The sequence below is a fragment of the Arvicanthis niloticus genome, chromosome 6, assembly GCF_011762505.2.
Source record: "Arvicanthis niloticus isolate mArvNil1 chromosome 6, mArvNil1.pat.X, whole genome shotgun sequence".
Taxonomy (NCBI): Eukaryota; Metazoa; Chordata; class Mammalia; order Rodentia; family Muridae; genus Arvicanthis; species Arvicanthis niloticus.
In genome coordinates this window covers 33,205,898-33,231,591 of record NC_047663.1, presented here as the reverse complement: position 1 = coordinate 33,231,591, position 25,694 = coordinate 33,205,898, and the positions used below count along the sequence as shown (strand labels likewise).

At 44.9% G+C, this 25,694-nt stretch overlaps 2 protein-coding genes and 3 pseudogenes across 2 annotated transcripts; 1 reads left to right on the top strand and 4 right to left on the bottom strand.

Moving 5' to 3' along the window:
• Nucleotides 1-24,701, bottom strand: part of LOC143442556 (polyubiquitin-B-like) — a 29,697-nt pseudogene extending 4,996 nt beyond the window's left edge.
• LOC117710247 (splicing factor Cactin) lies at nucleotides 6,532-8,499 on the bottom strand. The gene has a single exon (XM_034505001.2). It carries the CDS (start codon nucleotides 8,497-8,499, stop codon nucleotides 6,532-6,534), a length of 1,968 nt encoding a protein of 655 aa, XP_034360892.2.
• Nucleotides 8,294-11,138, top strand: LOC143442706 (splicing factor Cactin-like). The gene is made up of 3 exons (XM_076936040.1): nucleotides 8,294-8,408; nucleotides 9,066-9,566; nucleotides 10,508-11,138. The coding sequence occupies exons 2-3, from the start codon at nucleotides 9,452-9,454 to the stop codon at nucleotides 11,032-11,034; spliced, it is 642 nt and encodes a 213-aa protein (XP_076792155.1). The 5' UTR covers nucleotides 8,294-8,408; nucleotides 9,066-9,451; the 3' UTR covers nucleotides 11,035-11,138.
• LOC117712053 (elongin-B pseudogene) lies at nucleotides 11,289-11,612 on the bottom strand (annotated as a pseudogene).
• LOC117712057 (elongin-B pseudogene) lies at nucleotides 19,584-19,892 on the bottom strand (annotated as a pseudogene).
• Nucleotides 24,702-25,694: the final 993 nt, after the last annotated feature.

Genomic DNA, 25,694 nt, shown 5'->3' with positions numbered 1-25,694 from the left:
AACTGCGCAGGTGCAAAAGGCAGAAAGTGTGCCAAAGTCACTGCCCATCCCCGGGCATAATATGGGGTGATGAGTGAACAGCCAATCAAAAGTGAACACGCCACTCTAGGGTATATATATCAGTGCCTTTCCCGGCCTTGGGGCCTTTTCTGCTTCTGCTGTTACAAGAAGTAAAGCCTCGTCTGTGGTCATACCCGAATTCTGCCTCTCGTGTTTCTCTTCCACGGGTGAAAAGGGGACACACAAGGCGTGCGGAACAACTGGAGCCGAAACTCGAGAGTTTCAAGGCGATGCGGAGGCCCTCAAGTTTGGGGCGGGTTAAAAGACTACAGGATCGAGGTACACCTCTGGAAGATATGCCTGGGGTGGAAGCGTTTGTGGCAAGTGGATTTAAACTCACCGCTGCCGCTCCACTAGCTAGCCTCTTGCTTGCATTGCATTTGTTTTTAACTTATTTGTGTTGTGAGAAAGAGGGCCACTCTAGCATACCAGAACCAGGGCGTGTTAGCCGGCATCAGGCTAAGGAGCCTGGAAAGGAGAAACAGGCAAAAAGGCCTGGACAACAGAGGCAGGCTAAAGAGCCTGGTCATAGGAAAGAGTACTCAAAAGGAACAAGGGCTACTGCAGAGCTCTTTAAGCTTATGGAACCTTCACCTGCGGGTGGAGAGAGAGCGGAGGACAAAAGGACCCTCCTTTATGACAGAATCTTTGGGGAACCAGAGCAAGCAATGCCAGTGATAGAACAGATGATCTTTGAAAATGCCACAGCTGAATGCGGTTTGGGAGACACCCTTACTAACGCAGGACTAGTGGCAGCTAATTTATAGAGGGCTGCTGTCCTTCTCCAAGGTCAGGGACGAGATAGACCCAAACCATGGCCAGGAAGGGGGGCTGTTTGTGCTTATTCCACAAGTGAAAACAATTCAATTTGGGTCCCTATGCGGCTGGTGCAGACTGTGAAGAATGAAGCTAGGTTGCAAGATTACAGCAATGATTCTCCTGACACTGATGTTCGATTTGGCGATAAGTATACCACTATGGGCCATAGTTAGATCTTGGCCTGTTCCCTTGCTAGTACATTCAAATGCTGAAGCGCTGCTTTTGTTTACAGCTATTGAGTGTTACTTGGTTGCCCATCCTCAGGGCACACCGGCCAGCAGCCTGAGTTATACAATGCAACAAGTTTTCCATTAAATTTTACACTTTGTTTTGTGGCAGCAAAACTTTATAGCATAAAGGTAATCTACTTGGTGTTGATTTGAGAAAAAATAGATTGCTTACATTGTTAAAGATTGGTTTTTTGATTTGCCTATGTTTATAGAGAAAAGATACAACACGTGTCTTTTAAGGTTTACAGTTTAAATTTAAGGTTTAATGTTAAAGTCAAAACTGCACAATTCAGGCTTAGCCAAGCCTCAGAGAACAGGCCTGAGGGAAGTTAAGCACATTTACATTTGAATTAAGACAATGCAGACTTAGATGCAGAAGCCCAGGTGCTAAGCATTCCCTTTTGTTCTGGGTCTTTACAACCTGGTCCTAGAAATGTGCTTACCGGAATTCGTCTTTTGTCCTCATTGTTTCTTGTGAGAAGAGGGATAAATCTAAAAACCAAAGACTTTACAACAGTCTGTGGGCTAAAAGTTATGATTATGCTGGAGAAATTAAAATTATGCCTACTTCCTTCCATGAGTATAACTGTACCTGCTGATAAAATATGGTCCAAATTGTTTTAATTCCTTTATATTTAAAGTTGTTAAAAATGAGATGCCTTGGATTCCTCTAATGTATGTAACAATTATTAGAGAATAAGGTTGGCTTTTATCCGATATATTCATTGGACTAAAAAGATTGGTTATTAAATTAATCCAAAATATAGTTCAAATTTAAGATTTATACAGCCTAACTTGCCTACTCCAGCTGCCATTTCAATAAATGCTTATAGAATTTTATAGATATAAAAGATGTTTTTATACCATCCCTTTACATTTCTGGTAAAGGTGAAAGGTTTACAGGCAATAAATTTATTCGTAATTTTTAAGAGCCCATGAAGCGATATTTGTTAGAAATAATTGCTTCAGAAAATGGTTAATGTTTTACATTTTATATATATATACAAATATTGTTGCTGCTTTAATACAAAAAATTAAGAGGTTAAATCTTTTAGTGTATTATTCATTGTGTGATATTTTATTAGTGGATTTCTCTAAAGAAGTTTTTTCTGCAAGCTATTGCTCCAATATAACGAGCTTTAAAAAACTTTAGAGTACTTGTTACTCCAAAAAAGGATTCAAAGACAGTGTCTTTCAATATTTGAGACCTCAGTTATATCCTAATCAGATGGGGCTAGAGAGATGGCTCAGCCGTTAAAGGCTAGACTTTTAAAATATAAAGGCTGAACTCCCAGCAACCACATGGTGGCTCACAACCATTTGTGGTGGGGATCTACTGCCATCTTCTGACTCGTGAGTGTACATGTGCATGTGCAAAAAGAAAATGGTTTACTTTTAATCTTGATTTGCTCTTAGTGATTTTTAAAAGTTGTTAAGAGATATTATTTGGCTAAAACCTCATCTTAAGCTTACCATAGGAGGATTTAAACCTCTGTTTGATATTTTCAAAGGGATGCAAGTCCTAAATTAAATCATATGTGTATTCTCTTGGGTTTACCCTGCTTCAACACAATTAAATTATGTGTTGTAGCCACTGTTTAGAATGTTAAAAAAGGGTGTATCTGCCTTTGTCTTGTTGAATGGTGTGCTTCATGAAGTGCAGAATGTTTCGGCTACATGATCTAATATCTCTAGCCATTTGAATAACATTAAAATTAATAAGGTGTTTAGGAATGCATCTACACAACCGGTGTCGGTGTGTGTGGTGGACCCTCCATTTTTCTTTATGTTATCCAACTTTCAGAATAATTCTGATATCTTGGATTGTAAGAATGTTATATGCTTTTTGGCACAATGCTGGAATGGATCACTAGACCTAGCCATGGTTAATAAAGTTACAGCAGCTACTGTTGTTAATCAAATTTCAGAAAAGACCTCTAAGGCTTTGACCATTTTACAGAAAGTGGATGCATATCAGGCATCCTGTTGGTCAATCAGAGAGTTGATTTGCTCCAAGCCCATGTAGAGCAGCTCACGGATGTGGTTCAAATGAGCTGCGTGTCAGCAACCCCACATCCAGGTATTACACCTCTGAGATTTGTGAATGATATATTTATTCAAAGCCATAATCTTTCTGCTTATTTAAAAGGGAATTGGACTGGGGAGTTGGACCAGGTGCAACAGCAATTGCAAATCCGGATCTTGAGATTGATGGAGCACAGATGGACCCTGTTTCCCTGGGCGATTTTACTTCTTGAATTTCTTCTGCCTTTTCCTTCTTTCTTAAAGTGTGGGGATAGGCCTGCTTGGTGCAGCCCTATGTTGTGGATTAGTGTTCATGATGGTTGGGCTGTAAACTCAGAGCCCAGCAAAAAACGTGACAAGGCCGCTAGCGCCCAAGCACTCGCAGTCTTAGAGCAAGGATCTCCCCCTGAAATTTGACTATCTAGGCTAAGAAAGTAGCCGATGACTGAGACCCGCAGTCGATGCACCCCAAGGGTTCAGCCCATTGCACTGGGTCGATGAGAGGTCTAAGTCCAGCCAGCCCTTGCCTAAATAGCTGTGGTACCTGAATAGTAGGTTGACAGCCCTTGCACTCCGGGGAGCTATACTCCATTGCACAGGGACGGGTGTCAATTCCTCTTTACATCCCCTTAGCCCTTGCACCCAGAGGACTTGTTTCCATTGCACCTGGTAGGGTAAGGGAGAATCTTCGGGCTGTAAGCTCTTGATCTCTTATTCCCCCAAGATGGAGTTTGCTTGATCGGGCTTGAGTTCGAATCTTGATGAGTGCTGCGCTTAATAGGCAATAGGCTGTTCCATATTAATAATTTAAACAGGGGGAGATGTAGGAAGCCGTGGTCAGCAGTGATAACTAACTGCCCAGGTGCAAAAGGCAGAAAGCGCGCCAAAGTCACTGCCCATCCTGGGGCATAATATGGGGTGATGAGTGAACAGCCAATCAGAAGTGAACACGCCACTCTAGGGTTTATATAGCAGTGCCTTTCCCGGGCTTGGGGCCTTTTCCACTTCTGCTGTTACAAGAAGAAAAGCCTCATCTGTAATGATACCCGATTACTGCCTCCGTGTCCTTTATCGAGGGCGAAGGGGACACAAAAGAGGTGCTTCTGAATATAATGGTTCTATTCAGAGCTGACATCAATGATTCAATTAATATTTTTCTGACTTCTGAATATGATATGGTACTGGTTACAGCTGAAGTCAACCTTTACAAAAAATCCAGGAAGGCTGCTTTTGGGCCTTGTGTAGTTTTTGTAAATGACTCAGACCTTTCTTGGTTCTTCAACCTCATCTCAAGCATGTACAGCTGATAAATGATATAGCATCAAAGTATGAATCATCAAATTCAAGCTGCCTTTGTAACCCAGCACTTGACCTTCCCTAGCAAGTAATCTTGGAAATATTAATGCCTCTAGCCTGATTTCTGTTGTTCCATGGCCCCTAGCTTCCTTCCTCTTTCTACCACATTCCCTATTGTAACTGACAACCAGCTTCTAACACTGCTGGTGCCAATCTTACCAGAACAATTCTGTTCTGACTTGCCCATGAATAGCTGCTTCACATAGGGTGAATGCAGACCATAGGAAACAATTTATTCCTTAAATCTCCTCCAATCCAAAAGGATTGCATTTTATTTTTCATAACTTTGGGGGTGCCTACTCTCTCCTGGTATGTATTTTATACAGTAACTGGATAAAATAATGTTGGTTTTCTAATAAACTTGGACAAGCCCATTTCAGTTTTATCATGTGACTGGCTGGCTGGCAGCATGGCAGGCTCTTATCTAAATCCCTGTCTGTACCCTACTGTTTTTCCTAGGTTTTTCTAAAGCTTGTCTAAATTTCTGGGTCTGCGTTCAAGTATTTTCTTATTCTCCTTTAAGTCTAATCTTCCTTTTCTTATTCTTCAAGTCAAGTCTTTGGCTTGTATTTTTGCTTCCGTTTTCAAGCCATCTCGAGTAGCACTGTACAGGGTCCTAAAGCCTTCTTTTATGCTACTTCCCATCCTTAAGTCTCTCCTTGAGGACTTCCCAGGTGACTTACCAAATCTGATGGCTTCTCAGGTTGTCCTCAGCAGGAGTGATCTCTCAGTATCCCTGGGGCCTTGCCACAAGTTGGAGAGCCAAAATGTTATTTTAAAACCAAAAACCCAAGCTGTTTGATTTTTCCCAATGATGACTCAGGGGCCAGATGCTGGGGTACCCCAGAAAGCCTGCTAGCTCACAGAGGCAGAGAAAGAACTCAGCTGATCTTCCTACTCCACTCACTTCCCAGAAGGCAACAGCTCCTTTGGGTTTCCCATGCTGTCTTAAATACACTTCCACTCAAAGACCCTCCTTTCTGTTCACTTCGGTTCAATGCCTGTCAGCTGTTTTCTTGCTCTGCCTCTTGACCTAGGGCTGACTTTCTTTAGCTGTCAGAGTAAAGGTGTGTCTTAGTTCCGAGCCACAATGAGAAACAGGGTTTTTCAATTCATAATCTCAGGGTTCACAGTGTGATCCTGAGATTAAGGCACTTCTACCACCAGCCAGCAGAAACAAGGCATCTGCCCTCCTTACCCCTCATGTCTACTCATCTACTCTGCTCAGCCCCAGTTCCTGAGTATTCATTTATTTTAGCTATTTCCTGTTTCTTAATAAATTAGTCAGGCTGGGGGATGTCTCTCACTGGTGTGGTGCTTGCCTGCTAATGTTCAAAGCCCCATGTTCACTCTCTAGCATTGCCAAACAAGCAAATGGTGTGGCATGAAAGTCTAGGCATGTATCTTAACATCTTTGCCAGACATACATGTTGCATGCACACACATTCACACATTCCCAGATGAACACACATAACATAAATCTAAAAACACTTGTGTGTGGGGGGTGGTGGTGGGGGGAGCAGGGCAGGAATAATGTTGTTTAATGGAAACTTCTGCTTTGTTTGGAAAGTCAGCTTTGTCCAGTGATGCTCTACTGGGGCACACAGGTGATAAGTGTTTTCCTGAAGCAGACACAGGTAAAAGGATGTTTTGCTGGGGCAGACAGTTATGAGACACTACCACGTGGGTGGAGAGAATCAAACTCGTGTCCTCTGGAAGACCAAAGCATACTTTCACATTTTTAAACAATTTTTATTTTATTTTTTCAGAATAAGCTTTCTATTAAACGTATCAAAACTACATGGGGTTCAAGGGTTGAAGAAGTCCATGGAAACAAGAGGTTTGTGTCACCTTAAGCAGTCTTTCCAAGAACAGTTAAAGAAAGGCAGAGGGGCTGTGACAGCGAAGTGCTGGCAGCCGAAGCCCAGAGGTGGCCCACGGATCCCCAAGGCTTCTGAAGGAGGCCTCCTGGTCCTCTCGGCCTTCCCACCCGGGAGCTGTGCAGGGCCAGCCTGGCAGGGGCGGCAGCCCACGGGCAGCGTCACCGGCGGTAGCGGTAGCGCTTGAAGTGGAACCAGAGCTGGAAGATTCCATTGGCGAACTGGCAGCGGAAGCCGTGGCGGTGCGAGTACTCCCACTCGCGGCTGACAATCTTGAAGGCGATGTCCTCGTAGGGCGGGCCTGCGTGGAAGCGCAGGATGGCAAAGTCCCGGTTGTCTGCGCAGGCCTCCAGGAAGTACTCTGGTGTGGCACGCTTATGGATGAGGTCGGGGTAGAAGATGTTAAATTTGTAGCCCTGCACGATCTTCGGCGGAGGGTTGTCGAAGTCGTAATGTGTCTGATTGTATTTGTTCCACTCGAAACCCGTGTGCACTCGGTTGAAGAAGCGCGGCTTGCGCGGCCTGTACTTGTCGGCCCACAGGTAGGCGCGGCCGCCCAGTGGCATCTCCACGCTGAACTGCGCCTCGTCCTGCCCCATGCTCTCCCTCGCACGCTGGAAGATGTCCTCAGCACTCTGGCTTGCATCACCTGCAGCCTGATTCTGTTGGCGAGACAGCTGCAGGCGCTGCAGGTCCTCGTGCGGCTCCAGCACATGCGCGTCCAGAGGCAGCTCGTGCGCTGTGAGCAGCGGCGGGCTATAGCGGCCGGCATCATAGTCTGTCAGGCTCTGCTGGGTCAGGTCCTCCTCCATCAGGACTGCCTCGCCATCTGCCTCCACCTCTCCCTCCCCTGGTGCTGTGGCCTCCTCGGGTTCCACGGGGGTGTCCACTGAAGTCCCGGGGCTAGGGGGCCGCTCCGCAGGTTCTGGGCTCTCGGTGGGCTCCGACTTGAGGATGGGGAACAGCGGCTCGCTCTCCACGCCCTGCTCCCGCTTCAGCTTGAACAGCTTCTGTCTAAGAACGTCTTGGTGCCGCTCACGGAGCCTGGCCCTGGCCATGTGTGCACGCAGCTGCTGCAGGAGGCTCTCCCAGTAGCCCATGTCGAGGTTGGGGCCGCCGGCACGGATCTTGCCCTCGATGCCCTGGAAGATGACCTGCAGCTGGTTGTAGGTCTTCCCTTTGAACACCGACTGCACATCCGAGCTGACTGAGGCGTTGATCCCCTCGCGGTGCTCACCTGGGCCCTTGCCGGGTGCCTCCAGCTTGCGCAGCTTGGCGATCTCATCCTCTGTGATGGTTGTCATGTCCCGCCAGAAGTCCATGTTCTTGCCTTGCTCCAGCTTCAGGTACACCTGGATGTCCTCTAGCAGGCCTTCCATGTCTGCCACTGTGAGGCCGTGGAGGAAGGTGTAGGGCTCGTGCATCTCCACCGCCAGGTCGTCCTCCTCTGCACTGATGTACTTGGCCAGCAGGTCGATGGGCTTGGCCCGCCCATCTCGGATTCGGATCTTGGAGCGCAGTTTGGCCTGTTGCAAGTGGAAGCTGTCCTCCTGCTCCTCCCAGGTCTTAAAGTGCTCCGCCTCCTTCTCCCTCTGCAGCAGCTCCAGCTCCTGCTCTCGCATGGCTGTCTCCCGTTCCCGCTCTAGCCGCCGCTGTTTCACCTTCTGCAGCTCCAGCCGGTTGTCCTCCTGGATCCTCTTGTTGCGTTTCTTCAGCTCCTTCTCCTCCAGGTGGCTGATGCCCTTCTTCTCCAAGGCCTTCTTCCAGATGAAGGTGCCCAGCAGGTTGTTGTCCCCGAATAGGTTGTCGGTGTTGGTGTAGCCCATGTACTCCTCCCCCCAGCCCATCTTCTCCCGCTTCTTGCGCTCCTTCGCCTCCTTCTTGGCCAGTCGCCGCACCCGCTTCTCCTCAGGTGTCTCGAAGGCCTTGAGCAGCCCCTCTTGCTGCTTCCACTCCTCACGAAGCCGCAACCGTTCCTGGAGGCTCTGCTGCTGTCTCACAGCCAGGGCAGCTGCTCCAGGACTCCGGGAGCGTCTTGGTGAGTCCGAGGTGGATGCTGTTGACCCAGGGTGTTGCGGCCCGAGCTGCTCTAAGTTGGGCGCCCAAAATGGTGCGAGCTGCTCTATCATTGTTGGACCCGCACTGCCAAAAGCTTTGGGGGCTAAGCTGTTAGAGCCTGCACTGTCCCAGGCTGCTCCGGTCTGTGGGTCCGGGTTCAGCAAGAGAGAGAGAGTGAGGACAAACTTCAAGAATGGAGACCAGACAGAGTGTGATTCAATCCCGTTTATTCTTCAGTCTCTCTTCCTAGTCCAAGTCCCAAGTCTTGAGTTCCTAGTGTCTCCAAGTTCCCAGTTCCAAGTTCTCTTCCAAGCGCCTGCTACCTAATGCCTGATAACCAACTCCAAGCTGTACTCTCTCCAAGTTGTACTGAATTCTTCTGTCTGCCTCTCGGCCTTTTATAGGTCTCACTTCTAAGCCACACCCTTAAGTCACGCCTTTTATAGGTCTCACTTCTAAGCCACACCCTTAAGTCACACCCTTAGTTCTTATCTCTAAATCTGGTCTCTAAGTCATGCCCTTAAGTCACACACCTTTAAGTCTCAGTCACCGGAGGGAAAATCCTGGGTATCTAAAGCAAGATGTTATCAGAGTGTGCTCAGCAGTTGTAGCCTGATGTAATCAAGTCTATTTTCAGGGTATATGGCTCAAGATGGCTGCAAGGATAATAGCCTCCTCCTCTCGGCTCCCCACACCTGAGGACCACGAATGCCTGTGACCCTTCTGGGCTCGGGAGTCCTGTGCCTGCTCCTCACCCGAGTCAGAGTGTGAGGACTTGTCCTGTGAGTGCCATCCGGGTGGCCGAAGGCTCGGCCTCCTAGACTTTTGCGGCTGGTCTCCTTCTGAATCTGACCTGCACCCTTGGCTATGCTGCTTGGGTTCCTGCCGCCTCTCTTGTTCCTGTTGCCTTCAGCTGCTCTGCCCATGGCTTGGGCTCCCGGATCGGATTCAGGCTCCAGCTGCAGCTGAGGCTCTGACTCTGACTCTGCTGCTTCCGACTCCTGTGACTTGCAGACTGTGAGCATGAGTGAGAGTCCCAACCCAGACAGAACTGACTTTCCAAACAAACCAGAAGTTTCTACTCCACTATGTAATTCCTGGCCTCGGGAGAGCTCTTGGGGCTGCTTCCAGGAATTTGGTAAGATTTATATTTGACTAAGGGATTAGACTCAGGCAAGAATTTGACATTGGGTTGGGACAAGGGAGTAGGCTCAAGATAAATTCAGTTGAGGAATATGTGTTCTTTGTATCTTTATCTTGTTCAGACCCTGTATAGTAATCCTGGGACCTTTGCTTATTGCCTTGCTTGTTCCTTTACTACTAGATCTTTGACCTAGAACTGGCCTATATTTTTCATGTACCTAAAATGGTACAAAAGCAGACACTTTTGGGAAAAAATAAACCTGCCTCAGCACTGTTTCAGGTCATGTTATAATGTTGTCTAATTGTCTCTTTTTTTTCTTTAATCCTCACTCCCTCCCTTGAAACCCTGTAGACTGACTGAGCTAGCTTAGTCGGACTATGCTTCAATTTGGTGAAATATTTATTCCTTATTAAAAACAGCAATTAAGCCAGGCAGTGATGGTGTACACATTTAATCCCAGCACTTGGGAGGCAGGGGCAGGCAGATTTTTGAGCTCTAGCCCAGCCTGGTCTACAGAGTGAGTTCCAGGATAGCCAGGGCTATACAGAAACCATGTCTCGAAAAACCAAAACAACAACAACAAAAATAAGAAACCCCAGCAATTAAATTAGTTATGGAAGAATACTGATATTTGGCCTAATGCATGTGCAAATTTTTCGGGCACAATTGATAATCATTTTCCAAAAGACACAAGACACAATTTGCCTTTATGCACGTATTTCCTGTAAATTTCCCCATGCAGCCCATAGAGAATACACTTACTGTATTTACAGATGGCTCCTCTCATGGGAAGGCTGCATATATAATCAGATCACAGGTTTATTGTCTTAAGTTTCCCCCTCCCCCCAACACTCAGCACAAATAATTGAATTACAGACTGTAGATGCTGTTTTTGAAATGTTAAACAATTAAGTTTTTAATTTGTGTACTTACAGCCATGGTTTGCAACTCCTTGCAAGAGTTTGGAAGGGAGAAGGAGGTGCAGCACTTCAAGACATGGGAGGAGCAGGAGGACAGCTTCCACTTGCAACAGGCCAAGCTGTGCTCCAAGATCCGAATCCGCAATGGGCGGGCCAAGCCCATCGACCTGCTGGCCAAGTACATCAGTGCAGAGGAGGACAACCTGGCGGTGGAGATGCACGAGCCCTACACCTTCCTCCACGGCCTCACAGTGGCAGACATGGAAGGCCTGCTAGAGGACATCCAGGTGTACATGAAGCTGGAGCAAGGCAAGAACTTGGACTTCTGGCAGGACATGACAACCATCACAGAGGTTGATGTCTCTGCCTGGCAAACAGAGATGGCAAACCCCATCCCTGACTTCCCATGTGGTACAGCAGCAGTGCCTAGGTACTCAGAGAGCACACTCAGAACCACACCATTCATCCCAGACCCCCATGTTCCCCTTCCAGTCCTGCCTGTAGCCCTGACATCACATCCTGAAGGGAAACATCCCCTGTAGACTCCCTGTTCAGGCCTTTGTTCTGCCTGCTCAGGGCTGGCATGCTGGTGGCTTCTGGACACCTCCAGCTGAGAGCCGGAATGAAATGACACCAGAGCACTGAGGTTTTTGGGTTTTTAAATAAAATTTATTTAAAAAGACATCCAAATCTTTTTTTTTTTTTTTTAGGGGGGTGTGGAGAATGAGTCTGCAGAAGGTGGGCCTGGGGCCCCTCACTGCACAACTTGTTCCTTAGCACTGATTGCAGAATCCTTCTATCTCTCTGGACTTTCGGGAGAATAAGAATAGGGGAAGATAGAGGGGCCTTCAAAGGCATCTTCTGTTCTGAAGGCCAGACCCACTGTGGCTGGGGCCTCTGGCTTTGCTACCTCGCTGGTAAAGCCACATTCAGCCAGAGTTTTCATCTCATCAAGGAGCTGGTCATCCTTGAACAGCAGCTGTTCCTCAGGTGGCCTCTTCAGGATGCCCTCAACTATGTGCTTGAGCTCCAACACTGGGCTGGACTCCTTGGCCTCAGCAAAGATGGTGGTCTCCTTGTGTCGAATCACCAGAAACACATCCATCCCTGTGGCTGCTTCTGGCTTGATGCACAGGACCTAAGCAATGGCAACAATAAGCATTGAGTCTTTTAACTGTTCTGGGGCTGAGTTTCTCTGACCCTGACAGACAGTAGATTGAATTCAATTTGATATCAGCACCTGCAGGAGGCTCTTTAGGGTGTTGATAATCTGAATTAATTAGTCTAATGCTGGTCTTTGCCAGGAGAAGGCTGAGCCCTTCTGAATTATTTCTAGGAAAAAACAAAACAGTTTCTTTTCTTTCTTTCTTTCTTTCTTTCTTTTTTTTTTTTTTTTTTTTTTTTGGCTTTTTTTCAAGACAGGGTTTCTCTGTGTAGCTCTGGCTGTCCTGGAACTCACTCTGTAGACCAGGCTGGCCTTGAACTCAGAAATCTGCCTGCCTCTGCCTCCCAAGTGCTGGGATTAAAGACGTGCACAACCACTGCAGCACTGTTTCTATGAATGCCTTGCCTATGACTGTTTCAAATGACCTTGCATACCACATTTAAAACATCTGACAGTAGCCAGGGAGTGGTGGAGCACACCTTTAATCCCAGCACTTGGGATGCAGAGACAGGTGGATTTCTAAATTTGAGGCCAGCCTGGTCTACAGAGTGAGTTCCAGGACAGCCAGGGCTACACAGAGAAACCCTGTCTCAAAAACACAAAACAAAACAAAAAAAGAAACAAACAAACAAAAAAATCTTGACAGTTTGATTTTTCTAAGGACCTTTAGAAATTATATCCATCAGATTAGCATTATAAGTGTGAGATCCAATCTCTAATCCATTACTCTTTTGGTGCTGGTGGTGCCTTTAAAGGTCTAATCACCCTTTTGCATTCTGAAATAGCATTTTCAAAAGCCAAGGAGTCAATTTATATTTCTCCTGACTTCAGAATATGATGCTTCCATTCAGAGCTGACTTAAATGATTCACTTAGTATTCTTAAGTTTTCTGAATATATTATAATTATGTTTACAGCTGAAGTCAAACTTTACAAAAAAATCTGGGAAGGCTGCTTTTGGGCCTTGTGTAGTTTTTGTAAATGACTCAGACCTTTCTTGGTTCTTCAACCTCATCTCAAGCATGTACAGCTGATAAATGATATAGCATCAAAGTATGAATCGTATAATTCAAGCTGCCTTTGTAACTCAGCATTTGACCTTCCCTAGCAAGTAATCTTGGGAATATTACTGCCTCTAGCCTGATTTCTGTTGTTCCATGGCCCCTAGCTTCCTTCCTCTTTCTACCACATTCCCCATTGTAACTGAAGACCAGCTTCCAACATTGCTGGTGCCAATCTTACCAGAACAATTCTGTTGTGACTTGCCCATGAATATCTGCTTCACAAAGGGTGAATGCAGACCATAGGAAACAATCTATTCCTTAAATCTCCTCCTAATCCATAGGATTCCATTTTGTTTGTTTTATAACCTTGGGGGTGCCTACTCTCTCCTGGTATGTCTTGTATATAGTAACTGGATTAAGTAAGGTTGGTTTTCTGATAACCTTGGACCAGCCCATTTCAGTTTCATCCTGTGACTGGCTGGCTGGCAGCATGGCAGGCTCTTGCCTAAATTCCTGTCTCTGTCTGACTGTTCTACCTAGGTCTTTCTAATGCTTGTCTAAACTTCTGGGTCTGTGTCCAAGTATTTTTCTTATTCTCCTTTAAGTCTAATCTTCCTGCTTTGGCTTGTATCTTACCAATTCACTGTTTTTGAGCAGGTACAGAAAGCCATCCTAGCTATTAAGAATAAAGTATAAAATACCATAATGATAATAACCATGACCTGTTTTGACCCAACTGGAGATAAGTCATTTAGCTCTTCATTTTCTGCTTCTGTTTTCAAGCCATCTCGAGTAGCACTGTGCAGGGTCCTAAAGCCTTCTTTTATGCCACTTCCCACCTATAAGTCTCTCCTTGAGGACTTCCCAGGTGACTTACCAAATCTGATGGCTTCTCAGGTTGTCCTCAGCAGGAGTGATCTCTCAGAATCCCTGGGGCCTTGCCACAAGTTGGAGAGCCAAAATGTTGTTTCAAAACCAAAAACCCCAGCTGTTTGATTTTTACCAATGAAGACTCAGGGGCCAGATGCTGGGGTACCCCAGAAAGCCTGCTAGCTCACAGAGGCAGAGAAAGAACTCAACTGATCTTCCTACTCCACTCTTCTGTTCCCAGAAGGCAACAGCTCCTTTGGGTTTCCCATGCTGTCTTAAATACCCTTCCACTCAAAGACCCTCCTTTCTGTTCACTCCTGTTCACTCCCTGTCAGCTGGTTTCTTCCTCTGCCTCTTGACCTAGGGCTGACTTTCTTTAGCTCTCAGATTAAAGGTGTGTGTTAGATCCCACCCAATGAGAAACAGGGTTTTTTTTTTTTTTTTTAATAGATTTATTTTTTCTATTTATAGGATTACAGGGAGCCTCAGATACATACTAGAATAGTAAATTGGACTCCATTACAGATGGGTGTGAGCCACCATGTGGTCGCTAAGAATTGAACTCAGGACCTCTGAAAGAGCAGTCAGTGTTCTTAACTGCTGAGCCATCTTTTCCAGCCCAGGAAACAGGGTTTTTCAGTTCACAATCTCAGGGTTCACAATGTCATCAAATATACCATGAGATCAAGGCACTTCTACCTCCAGCCAGCAGAAACCAGGCATCTGCCCTCCTTATCTCTTATATGGGTGCATACTCTTGTCCTCCCTTCATCCTTGGTTCCTGAGCATTCACTTTGCCTGTAGCTATTTCCTGTTTCTTGATAAAGTAGCCAGGCTGGGACAGGTCTGTCAGTGTCAGTGATGTGCCCGGTATGTTCAAGGCCCCATGTTGATGTTCTAGCCTTGCCAAACAAGCAAATAGAGTTGCCAAAATCATTGCACAGGAGTCTAGGCATGTATCTTAACACTTATGCCAGACATACATGTGCCAGATATATATGTTGCATGCACATACATTCACATACTGGCAGTTGAACACACATAACATAAATCTAAAACCACTTCTTTGTGTGGGGGCAGGGCAGGAATAATGTTGTTTAATGGAAACTTCTGGTTTGTTTGGAAAGTCAGTTATGTCCAATGATGCTCTACTGGGGCACACAGGTGAAAAGATATTTTGGTGAAGCAGACACAAGTGACAGAGTGTTTTGCTGGAGCAGACAGTTCTGAGCCACAACCACATGGGTGCAGAGAATCAAACTCGTGTCCTCTGGAACAGTATTAACACTTGTTCAAAATCCAGATCCTGTCCCAATTCTATCTATTGCCAAGCTAACATCACACTGGCATGTGAATTTTCAAATATGTGTCTGAAAATGTCCAGAGCCAGCCCATTGCATCTCTATGTTCTCTGTCCCACAAAGGCACCTTGTCAAGTCTGGAATATAGGCCAGCAAAGGTTCGGTCAGGAACGTATGTCCAATACAGCTTCCTTGTCACCATTGGTTGGTCAGGGCATGCAGCAATCACATGGTCAGCATCATTCTTTGTCCCAACACTAGATTGTCTCACCAATTGCTCTGGCAGCCAACATCCTCCATCACCATCCTGCAGAAGAAAACAAAACAAACAAACAAACAAAAAACTGAACCCAAACATGCCCTCTTCCTCATATTAATACCTGATTGGGACCATGCCCTATGCCAGTAAGTGGATCTTTCCCTTTCACCTGGGCATAAGTATGCCTTGCTAGTTGTAGGTTGCCATAGACACTCAGCAGATTTCCTAGGCATTCATATTTTTAAATTTTAAACAAAAAGTGCATGATTTAAATAATTTTGTGATGTATAGGGATATAATTTCTCCTTTTTTTTTTCTGCTCCAGTTGATGGAAGGGAACTTTATTTGGTCCCCAGAATCACACCACCCGAGTGTGACCTCAGCTTTATTTGACCTTCTTCTTGGGGCATAGCCCCAATGTAATATTTGGAAAAATTGAAGTGTGGTATGGCCTCACTTGTGGTAGTTGACTGCATGGGGCAGGGACGGAACAGAGGCGTGCAGACATGCATAGCACTTGTGGCAGATCATCTTGTCTCAGTTGTACTTCTGGACAAGCAGAAGAAGGGACAGTTCAATGATGTCACCTCACAGACACAATGCCAGGTGCAAAGTGGACTCTTTCTGGATGTTGTAGTTGGACAGGGTGCAGCCCTCCTCCAGCTCTTTGCCTACAAATATTAGCCTCTGCTGCTCAGGTGGGATGCCTTTCTTGTCTTAGATCTTGGCCTTGACATTCTCAATGCTGTTGTTGGACTCTAAGAGCCAAACCAGGGGACATGCTCATGCAGAAACACACACGGACTGTGGATTGGCTGCAAAAACATGAGGTTTAATGATAATAATAATAACCAGTGCACAGGGGTCCTCTCCCATGCAGGCAAGAAGAACTCCGAGTTGAACTTAAGAGCAGTTTTTATACAGTTTAAGAGGTAGACTAGAGAAACAGTGACTAGGCACAATATGATTGGCAGAACAGTGTGACTTTTAAACTGATTGGTCTTTGGAGAATGAGGTGGCCTTTCTCTGGGCCTTTCTTACCTGCAGGTGGGTTCCCTTCCCTGTGGGCAGAGAAGTGTTAATCAGCTTCTCCCTTCCTCCTCTGAATGTTAATCTGGTAAGGGTCTTCTGGCTAAGGAATGTGCTCCTCCTGGGATGTGTCCTGGGGCAGTTAATTTTTAAGTTTAACTGAATTCCTACACTGTCACTGGGCTCAATTTCCAGAGTGATGGTCTTGCCTGTCAAGGGCTTCATGAAGATCTGCATGTTGGCCTCTGTTGCCTGACCACCTTGTTGAAGAGAAAAATCCACCTTTTTTTTTTTTTTTTTTTTTTTTTTTTTTTTGGTTTTTCCAGACAGGGTTTCTTTGTGTAGCCCTGGCTGTCCTGGAACTCACTCTGTAGACCAGGCTGGCCTCAAACTCAGAAATCCTCCTGCCTCTGCCTCCCAAGAGCTGGGATTAAAGGTGTCTGCCAGCACCGCCCAGCCCACCTGTTTTATTTTATGAAAATATTATATTAAAATTTCATGAGCCCAATCCACAATATTTTGTCCTTGAGGATTATAAGGAATCCCAGTAGCATGGGTAATATTAAATTGTTGAGAGAAAGTCTCAAATGCTTGACTGCAATAGCCTGTTTCATTATTTGTTTTAATCTGATTTGGAACATGCCACTTAGAAAAGCAGCATAGGCAATGAATGACTAATTACATCGTTAGTTGCTTGTCCTGTTAAAGAATTAGCAGTATCTTAAAAAGAAACTCTTGCAAGCAGTTGCAAACCATGTCTATAAGTACACAAATTAAAATCTTGATTGTAAAATAGTTCAAAAATAGAGGCTACAGTCTGTAATTCAATTATTTGTGCTGAGTGTTGGGGTGGGGGCTTAAGAGAATAATCATGTGATCCAATTATATATGCAGCCTCCCATGAGAGGAGCCATCTGTAAATACAGTCAGTACATTCTCTATTGGCTGCATGGGGAAATTTACAGGAAATACATGCATAAAGGCAAATTGTAACTTGTCTCTTTTGGAAAATGATTATCAATTGTGCCTGAAAAATTTGCACATGCATTAGGACAAATATCAGTATTCTTCAATAACCAAATTAATTGCTGTTTTTGTGTGTGTGTGTGTTTGTTTGGTTTTGGTTTTTGGTTTTTGGTTTGGGTTTTTCAAGACAGGATTCGCCTATATAGACCTGGTTGTCCTGGAGCTCACTCTGTAGCCCAGGTTGGCCTGGAACTCAAAAATCCCTTTGCCTCTGCCTCTCAAGTGCTGGGATTAAAGGTGTGGGACAGCACTGCCTGGCTACAGGTGGCTTTTAAATTTAAATTTAACCCAATGAAATTCCTATGTTCCTGTCTCTGCCTCTCCAGTGCTGGGATTAAAGGGGTGAACCACCACCACTTTGCTCACTGAAATTCTAGACTCCAGAAACCAACTAATTTACAGAGACCTGCCTGTCTCTGGTGGGATTAAAGGCACTAAGACACTGAACTACCTCCACCTGCTCAAATATTTTATTTGAGCTCCAAATAACTAAAACTGTTATTGAGACCTAGAAAACAAGCTTGAACTATAGTAACCATTCAATTTACTTAAAACATTGTAAATCTCTTATCTGTGTTTTTAATGGTCAACAACAAAAATATCCATTCTAAGAAGAAAATTCAAAGGCTGATGTCCAACAGGGTTGTTAACCATGTTAAAGGGAAGGCAGTTGGTGCCTTTGAAGACTGACACCTCTCCTTACCTGCTTATGGACAACCTGGGCATTTTGTTACTGTTCTTGATAATACCTTTAAATATTTTCTTCAGAAGCATTATTTAAATTATGCTTTGTAGGCATACAGTTTCTGCAATGTGCTTTTAATGAGGCTTCAATCTCTCCTCTAGCCCAGCACCCAGCAGAGGCAGTGGAGGAGAGAAGATATTAGGATGTGGGGGAAGTGGACCTGCTCAGCAATAGTTCTTTGGGGGTGAGCTTGATCTTCTTTCTCAGCATTTTAGTCCCATATTAAACACCAAATATGACCAGCCCTCTGGGCGGGAAGATACCACACACACAAAGTGGCAGCCACAGTTCAGTCCTTTCAGAAGGCAGACACAGGGAACAAATGCCAGTTTCCACAGAAAAGTCAAGCTGCTACAGGAACCATAGGGGCAGTTCTCCAGCCAGATTCTCTCTCAATGGCAGTGTTACCACAAGTTGAGCTCAACAAGGCTATGAAAGGCCAACCAACACATGCCTGTCAGGAGGGAAGAATGCCTAGCAAACCAAACCAATGCTCAGTGCTCATCTCCCACTGTCTGTGGGGTCATATTTATACTCCTTCATCACAGGTCCTTTCATGTATCTGCTATGTCAAAACATCCTTGTTAGATCTGCTCCTGTACCTACTAAACCTTCCATTTCAATTCCATTGGTCTGTATTTTCTGCTCAGGTCTCTGATCATGTATAGCAGTTTGCCAAAATATGTTTTTTAGTCTCTCCTGAGTTTGAAATCTTCCTTTTATGTACTAAAATTGTTCTGACCTTAATCCAGAGTGCAGGGAATGTGGGACCATGCTACCTACCAGACAGGCATAAGACCTGGTAAAAGTGAGGGAGCTCAAGCCCTAGGAATCTGAGATTGAGAACTGCAGGAACAGAGCCACTTCCTTCTTGTCTCTGTGCTTGTTCTGAACACAAAGCAGGACACCCAACAGAGAGCACCCCAAAGGACACTCAGTTCTGTAGCACAGCACCAGTTCTTCTTCATGCTAATGAGATATCCAGATGGCCTTAGCCTTCAGCCAATGACCTTCCCTTCTTAGGTATTCTCACTCCCTTCCCCCAATAAAGTTTGTGCCCTAGTCCACTGCCTCCTCCCCTCCAAAAGCAGTATGAACAAGCAATGGCTGAGAGGTGCTTCCTTAAAGATCACCTCGGGGAAGGCCTGTCACCTGAGGGACACACAAAAGGCTTTTCTCCCATATCTCCTGTGTACTGGGTGTGTACTGGCACTGACTTCCAATCAGACCCAACCCTGCTCTTCTCATCTTCTGCTTCCCCCTTCCTTCCTGGCAAACAGAGACACCCCATCACCAACATCCCATGTGGTACAGCAGCAGTGCCTAGGTACTCAGAGAGGACACTCGGAACCACACCATTCATCCCAGACCCCCATGTTCCCCTTCCAGTCCTGCCTGTAGCCCTGACATCACATCCTGAAGGGAAACATCCCCTGTAGACTCCCTGTTCAGGCCTTTGTTCTGCCTGCTCAGGGCTGGCATGCTGGTGGCTTCTGGACACCTCCAGCTGAGAGCCGGAATGAAATGACACCAGAGCACTGAGGTTTTTGGGTTTTTAAATAAAATTTATTTAAAAAGACATCCAAATCTTTTTTTTTTTTTTTTAGGGGGGTGTGGAGAATGAGTCTGCAGAAGGTGGGCCTGGGGCCCCTCACTGCACAACTTGTTCCTTAGCACTGATTGCAGAATCCTTCTATCTCTCTGGACTTTCGGGAGAATAAGAATAGGGGAAGATAGAGGGGCCTTCAAAGGCATCTTCTGTTCTGAAGGCCAGACCCACTGTGGCTGGGGCCTCTGGCTTTGCTACCTCGCTGGTAAAGCCACATTCAGCCAGAGTTTTCATCTCAACAAGGAGCTGGTCATCCTTGAACAGCAGCTGCTCCTCAGGTGGCCTCTTCAGGATGCCCTCAACTATGTGCTTGAGCTCCAACACTGGGCTGGACTCCTTGGCCTCAGCAAAGATGGTGGTCTCCTTGTGTCGGATCACCAGAAACACATCCATCCCTGTGGCTGCTTCTGGCTTGATGCACAGGACCTAAGCAATGGCAACAATAAGCATTGAGTCTTTTAAACTGTTCTGGGGCTGAGTTTCTCTGACCCTGACAGACAGTAGATTGAATTCAATTTGATATCAGCACCTGCAGGAGGCTCTTTAGGGTGTTGATAATCTGAATTCATTAGTCTAATGCTGGTCTTTGCCAGGAGAAGGCTGAGCCCTTCTGAATTATTTCTAGGAAAAAACAAAACAGTTTCTTTTCTTTCTTTCTTTCTTTCTTTCTTTTTTTTTTTTTTTTTTTTTTTTTTTTTGGTTTTTTTTCAAGACAGGGTTTCTCTGTGTAGCTCTGGCTGTCCTGGAACTCACTCTGTAGACCAGGCTGGCCTTGAACTCAGAAATCTGCCTGCCTCTGCCTCCCAAGTGCTGGGATTAAAGACGTGCACAACCACTGCAGCACTGTTTCTATGAATGCCTTGCCTATGACTGTTTCAAATGACCTTGCATACCACAGTTAAAACATCTGACAGTAGCCAGGGAGTGGTGGAGCACACCTTTAATCCCAGCACTTGGGATGCAGAGACAGGTGGATTTCTAAATTTGAGGCCAGCCTGGTCTACAGAGTGAGTTCCAGGACAGCCAGGGCTACACAGAGAAACCCTGTCTCAAAAACACAAAACAAAACAAAAAAAGAAACAAACAAACAAAAAAATCTTGACAGTTTGATTTTTCTAAGGACCTTTAGAAATTATATCCATCAGATTAGCATTATAAGTGTGAGATCCAATCTCTAATCCATTACTCTTTTGGTGCTGGTGGTGCCTTTAAAGGTCTAATCACCCTTTTGCATTCTGAAATAGCATTTTCAAAAGCCAAGGAGTCAATTTATATTTCTCCTGACTTCAGAATATGATGCTTCCATTCAGAGCTGACTTAAATGATTCACTTAGTATTCTTAAGTTTTCTGAATATATTATAATTATGTTTACAGCTGAAGTCAAACTTTACAAAAAAATCTGGGAAGGCTGCTTTTGGGCCTTGTGTAGTTTTTGTAAATGACTCAGACCTTTCTTGGTTCTTCAACCTCATCTCAAGCATGTACAGCTGATAAATGATATAGCATCAAAGTATGAATCGTATAATTCAAGCTGCCTTTGTAACTCAGCATTTGACCTTCCCTAGCAAGTAATCTTGGGAATATTACTGCCTCTAGCCTGATTTCTGTTGTTCCATGGCCCCTAGCTTCCTTCCTCTTTCTACCACATTCCCCATTGTAACTGAGGACCAGCTTCCAACATTGCTGGTGCCAATCTTACCAGAACAATTCTGTTGTGACTTGCCCATGAATATCTGCTTCACAAAGGGTGAATGCAGACCATAGGAAACAATCTATTCCTTAAATCTCCTCCTAATCCATAGGATTCCATTTTGTTTGTTTTATAACCTTGGGGGTGCCTACTCTCTCCTGGTATGTCTTGTATATAGTAACTGGATTAAGTAAGGTTGGTTTTCTGATAACCTTGGACCAGCCCATTTCAGTTTCATCCTGTGACTGGCTGGCTGGCAGCATGGCAGGCTCTTGCCTAAATTCCTGTCTCTGTCTGACTGTTCTACCTAGGTCTTTCTAATGCTTGTCTAAACTTCTGGGTCTGTGTCCAAGTATTTTTCTTATTCTCCTTTAAGTCTAATCTTCCTGCTTTGGCTTGTATCTTACCAATTCACTGTTTTTGAGCAGGTACAGAAAGCCATCCTAGCTATTAAGAATAAAGTATAAAATACCATAATGATAATAACCATGACCTGTTTTGACCCAACTGGAGATAAGTCATTTAGCTCTTCATTTTCTGCTTCTGTTTTCAAGCCATCTCGAGTAGCACTGTGCAGGGTCCTAAAGCCTTCTTTTATGCCACTTCCCACCTATAAGTCTCTCCTTGAGGACTTCCCAGGTGACTTACCAAATCTGATGGCTTCTCAGGTTGTCCTCAGCAGGAGTGATCTCTCAGAATCCCTGGGGCCTTGCCACAAGTTGGAGAGCCAAAATGTTGTTTCAAAACCAAAAACCCCAGCTGTTTGATTTTACCAATGAAGACTCAGGGGCCAGATGCTGGGGTACCCCAGAAAGCCTGCTAGCTCACAGAGGCAGAGAAAGAACTCAACTGATCTTCCTACTCCACTCTTCTGTTCCCAGAAGGCAACAGCTCCTTTGGGTTTCCCATGCTGTCTTAAATACCCTTCCACTCAAAGACCCTCCTTTCTGTTCACTCCTGTTCACTCCCTGTCAGCTGGTTTCTTCCTCTGCCTCTTGACCTAGGGCTGACTTTCTTTAGCTCTCAGATTAAAGGTGTGTGTTAGATCCCACCCAATGAGAAACAGGGTTTTTTTTTTTTTAAATAGATTTATTTTTTCTATTTATAGGATTACAGGGAGCCTCAGATACATACTAGAATAGTAAATTGGACTCCATTACAGATGGGTGTGAGCCACCATGTGGTCGCTAAGAATTGAACTCAGGACCTCTGAAAGAGCAGTCAGTGTTCTTAACTGCTGAGCCATCTTTTCCAGCCCAGGAAACAGGGTTTTTCAGTTCACAATCTCAGGGTTCACAATGTCATCAAATATACCATGAGATCAAGGCACTTCTACCTCCAGCCAGCAGAAACCAGGCATCTGCCCTCCTTATCTCTTATATGGGTGCATACTCTTGTCCTCCCTTCATCCTTGGTTCCTGAGCATTCACTTTGCCTGTAGCTATTTCCTGTTTCTTGATAAAGTAGCCAGGCTGGGACAGGTCTGTCAGTGTCAGTGATGTGCCCGGTATGTTCAAGGCCCCATGTTGATGTTCTAGCCTTGCCAAACAAGCAAATAGAGTTGCCAAAATCATTGCACAGGAGTCTAGGCATGTATCTTAACACTTATGCCAGACATACATGTGCCAGATATATATGTTGCATGCACATACATTCACATACTGGCAGTTGAACACACATAACATAAATCTAAAACCACTTCTTTGTGTGGGGGCAGGGCAGGAATAATGTTGTTTAATGGAAACTTCTGGTTTGTTTGGAAAGTCAGTTATGTCCAATGATGCTCTACTGGGGCACACAGGTGAAAAGATATTTTGGTGAAGCAGACACAAGTGACAGAGTGTTTTGCTGGAGCAGACAGTTCTGAGCCACAACCACATGGGTGCAGAGAATCAAACTCGTGTCCTCTGGAACAGTATTAACACTTGTTCAAAATCCAGATCCTGTCCCAATTCTATCTATTGCCAAGCTAACATCACACTGGCATGTGAATTTTCAAATATGTGTCTGAAAATGTCCAGAGCCAGCCCATTGCATCTCTATGTTCTCTGTCCCACAAAGGCACCTTGTCAAGTCTGGAATATAGGCCAGCAAAGGTTCGGTCAGGAACGTATGTCCAATACAGCTTCCTTGTCACCATTGGTTGGTCAGGGCATGCAGCAATCACATGGTCAGCATCATTCTTTGTCCCAACACTAGATTGTCTCACCAATTGCTCTGGCAGCCAACATCCTCCATCACCATCCTGCAGAAGAAAACAAAACAAACAAACAAACAAAAAACTGAACCCAAACATGCCCTCTTCCTCATATTAATACCTGATTGGGACCATGCCCTATGCCAGTAAGTGGATCTTTCCCTTTCACCTGGGCATAAGTATGCCTTGCTAGTTGTAGGTTGCCATAGACACTCAGCAGATTTCCTAGGCATTCATATTTTTAAATTTTAAACAAAAAGTGCATGATTTAAATAATTTTGTGATGTATAGGGATATAATTTCTCCTTTTTTTTTTCTGCTCCAGTTGATGGAAGGGAACTTTATTTGGTCCCCAGAATCACACCACCCGAGTGTGACCTCAGCTTTATTTGACCTTCTTCTTGGGGCATAGCCCCAATGTAATATTTGGAAAAATTGAAGTGTGGTATGGCCTCACTTGTGGTAGTTGACTGCATGGGGCAGGGACGGAACAGAGGCGTGCAGACATGCATAGCACTTGTGGCAGATCATCTTGTCTCAGTTGTACTTCTGGACAAGCAGAAGAAGGGACAGTTCAATGATGTCACCTCACAGACACAATGCCAGGTGCAAAGTGGACTCTTTCTGGATGTTGTAGTTGGACAGGGTGCAGCCCTCCTCCAGCTCTTTGCCTACAAATATTAGCCTCTGCTGCTCAGGTGGGATGCCTTTCTTGTCTTAGATCTTGGCCTTGACATTCTCAATGCTGTTGTTGGACTCTAAGAGCCAAACCAGGGGACATGCTCATGCAGAAACACACACGGACTGTGGATTGGCTGCAAAAACATGAGGTTTAATGATAATAATAATAACCAGTGCACAGGGGTCCTCTCCCATGCAGGCAAGAAGAACTCCGAGTTGAACTTAAGAGCAGTTTTTATACAGTTTAAGAGGTAGACTAGAGAAACAGTGACTAGGCACAATATGATTGGCAGAACAGTGTGACTTTTAAACTGATTGGTCTTTGGAGAATGAGGTGGCCTTTCTCTGGGCCTTTCTTACCTGCAGGTGGGTTCCCTTCCCTGTGGGCAGAGAAGTGTTAATCAGCTTCTCCCTTCCTCCTCTGAATGTTAATCTGGTAAGGGTCTTCTGGCTAAGGAATGTGCTCCTCCTGGGATGTGTCCTGGGGCAGTTAATTTTTAAGTTTAACTGAATTCCTACACTGTCACTGGGCTCAATTTCCAGAGTGATGGTCTTGCCTGTCAAGGGCTTCATGAAGATCTGCATGTTGGCCTCTGTTGCCTGACCACCTTGTTGAAGAGAAAAATCCACCTTTTTTTTTTTTTTTTTTTTTTTTTTTTTTTGGTTTTTCCAGACAGGGTTTCTTTGTGTAGCCCTGGCTGTCCTGGAACTCACTCTGTAGACCAGGCTGGCCTCAAACTCAGAAATCCTCCTGCCTCTGCCTCCCAAGAGCTGGGATTAAAGGTGTCTGCCAGCACCGCCCAGCCCACCTGTTTTATTTTATGAAAATATTATATTAAAATTTCATGAGCCCAATCCACAATATTTTGTCCTTGAGGATTATAAGGAATCCCAGTAGCATGGGTAATATTAAATTGTTGAGAGAAAGTCTCAAATGCTTGACTGCAATAGCCTGTTTCATTATTTGTTTTAATCTGATTTGGAACATGCCACTTAGAAAAGCAGCATAGGCAATGAATGACTAATTACATCGTTAGTTGCTTGTCCTGTTAAAGAATTAGCAGTATCTTAAAAAGAAACTCTTGCAAGCAGTTGCAAACCATGTCTATAAGTACACAAATTAAAATCTTGATTGTAAAATAGTTCAAAAATAGAGGCTACAGTCTGTAATTCAATTATTTGTGCTGAGTGTTGGGGTGGGGGCTTAAGAGAATAATCATGTGATCCAATTATATATGCAGCCTCCCATGAGAGGAGCCATCTGTAAATACAGTCAGTACATTCTCTATTGGCTGCATGGGGAAATTTACAGGAAATACATGCATAAAGGCAAATTGTAACTTGTCTCTTTTGGAAAATGATTATCAATTGTGCCTGAAAAATTTGCACATGCATTAGGACAAATATCAGTATTCTTCAATAACCAAATTAATTGCTGTTTTTGTGTGTGTGTGTGTTTGTTTGGTTTTGGTTTTTGGTTTTTGGTTTGGGTTTTTCAAGACAGGATTCGCCTATATAGACCTGGTTGTCCTGGAGCTCACTCTGTAGCCCAGGTTGGCCTGGAACTCAAAAATCCCTTTGCCTCTGCCTCTCAAGTGCTGGGATTAAAGGTGTGGGACAGCACTG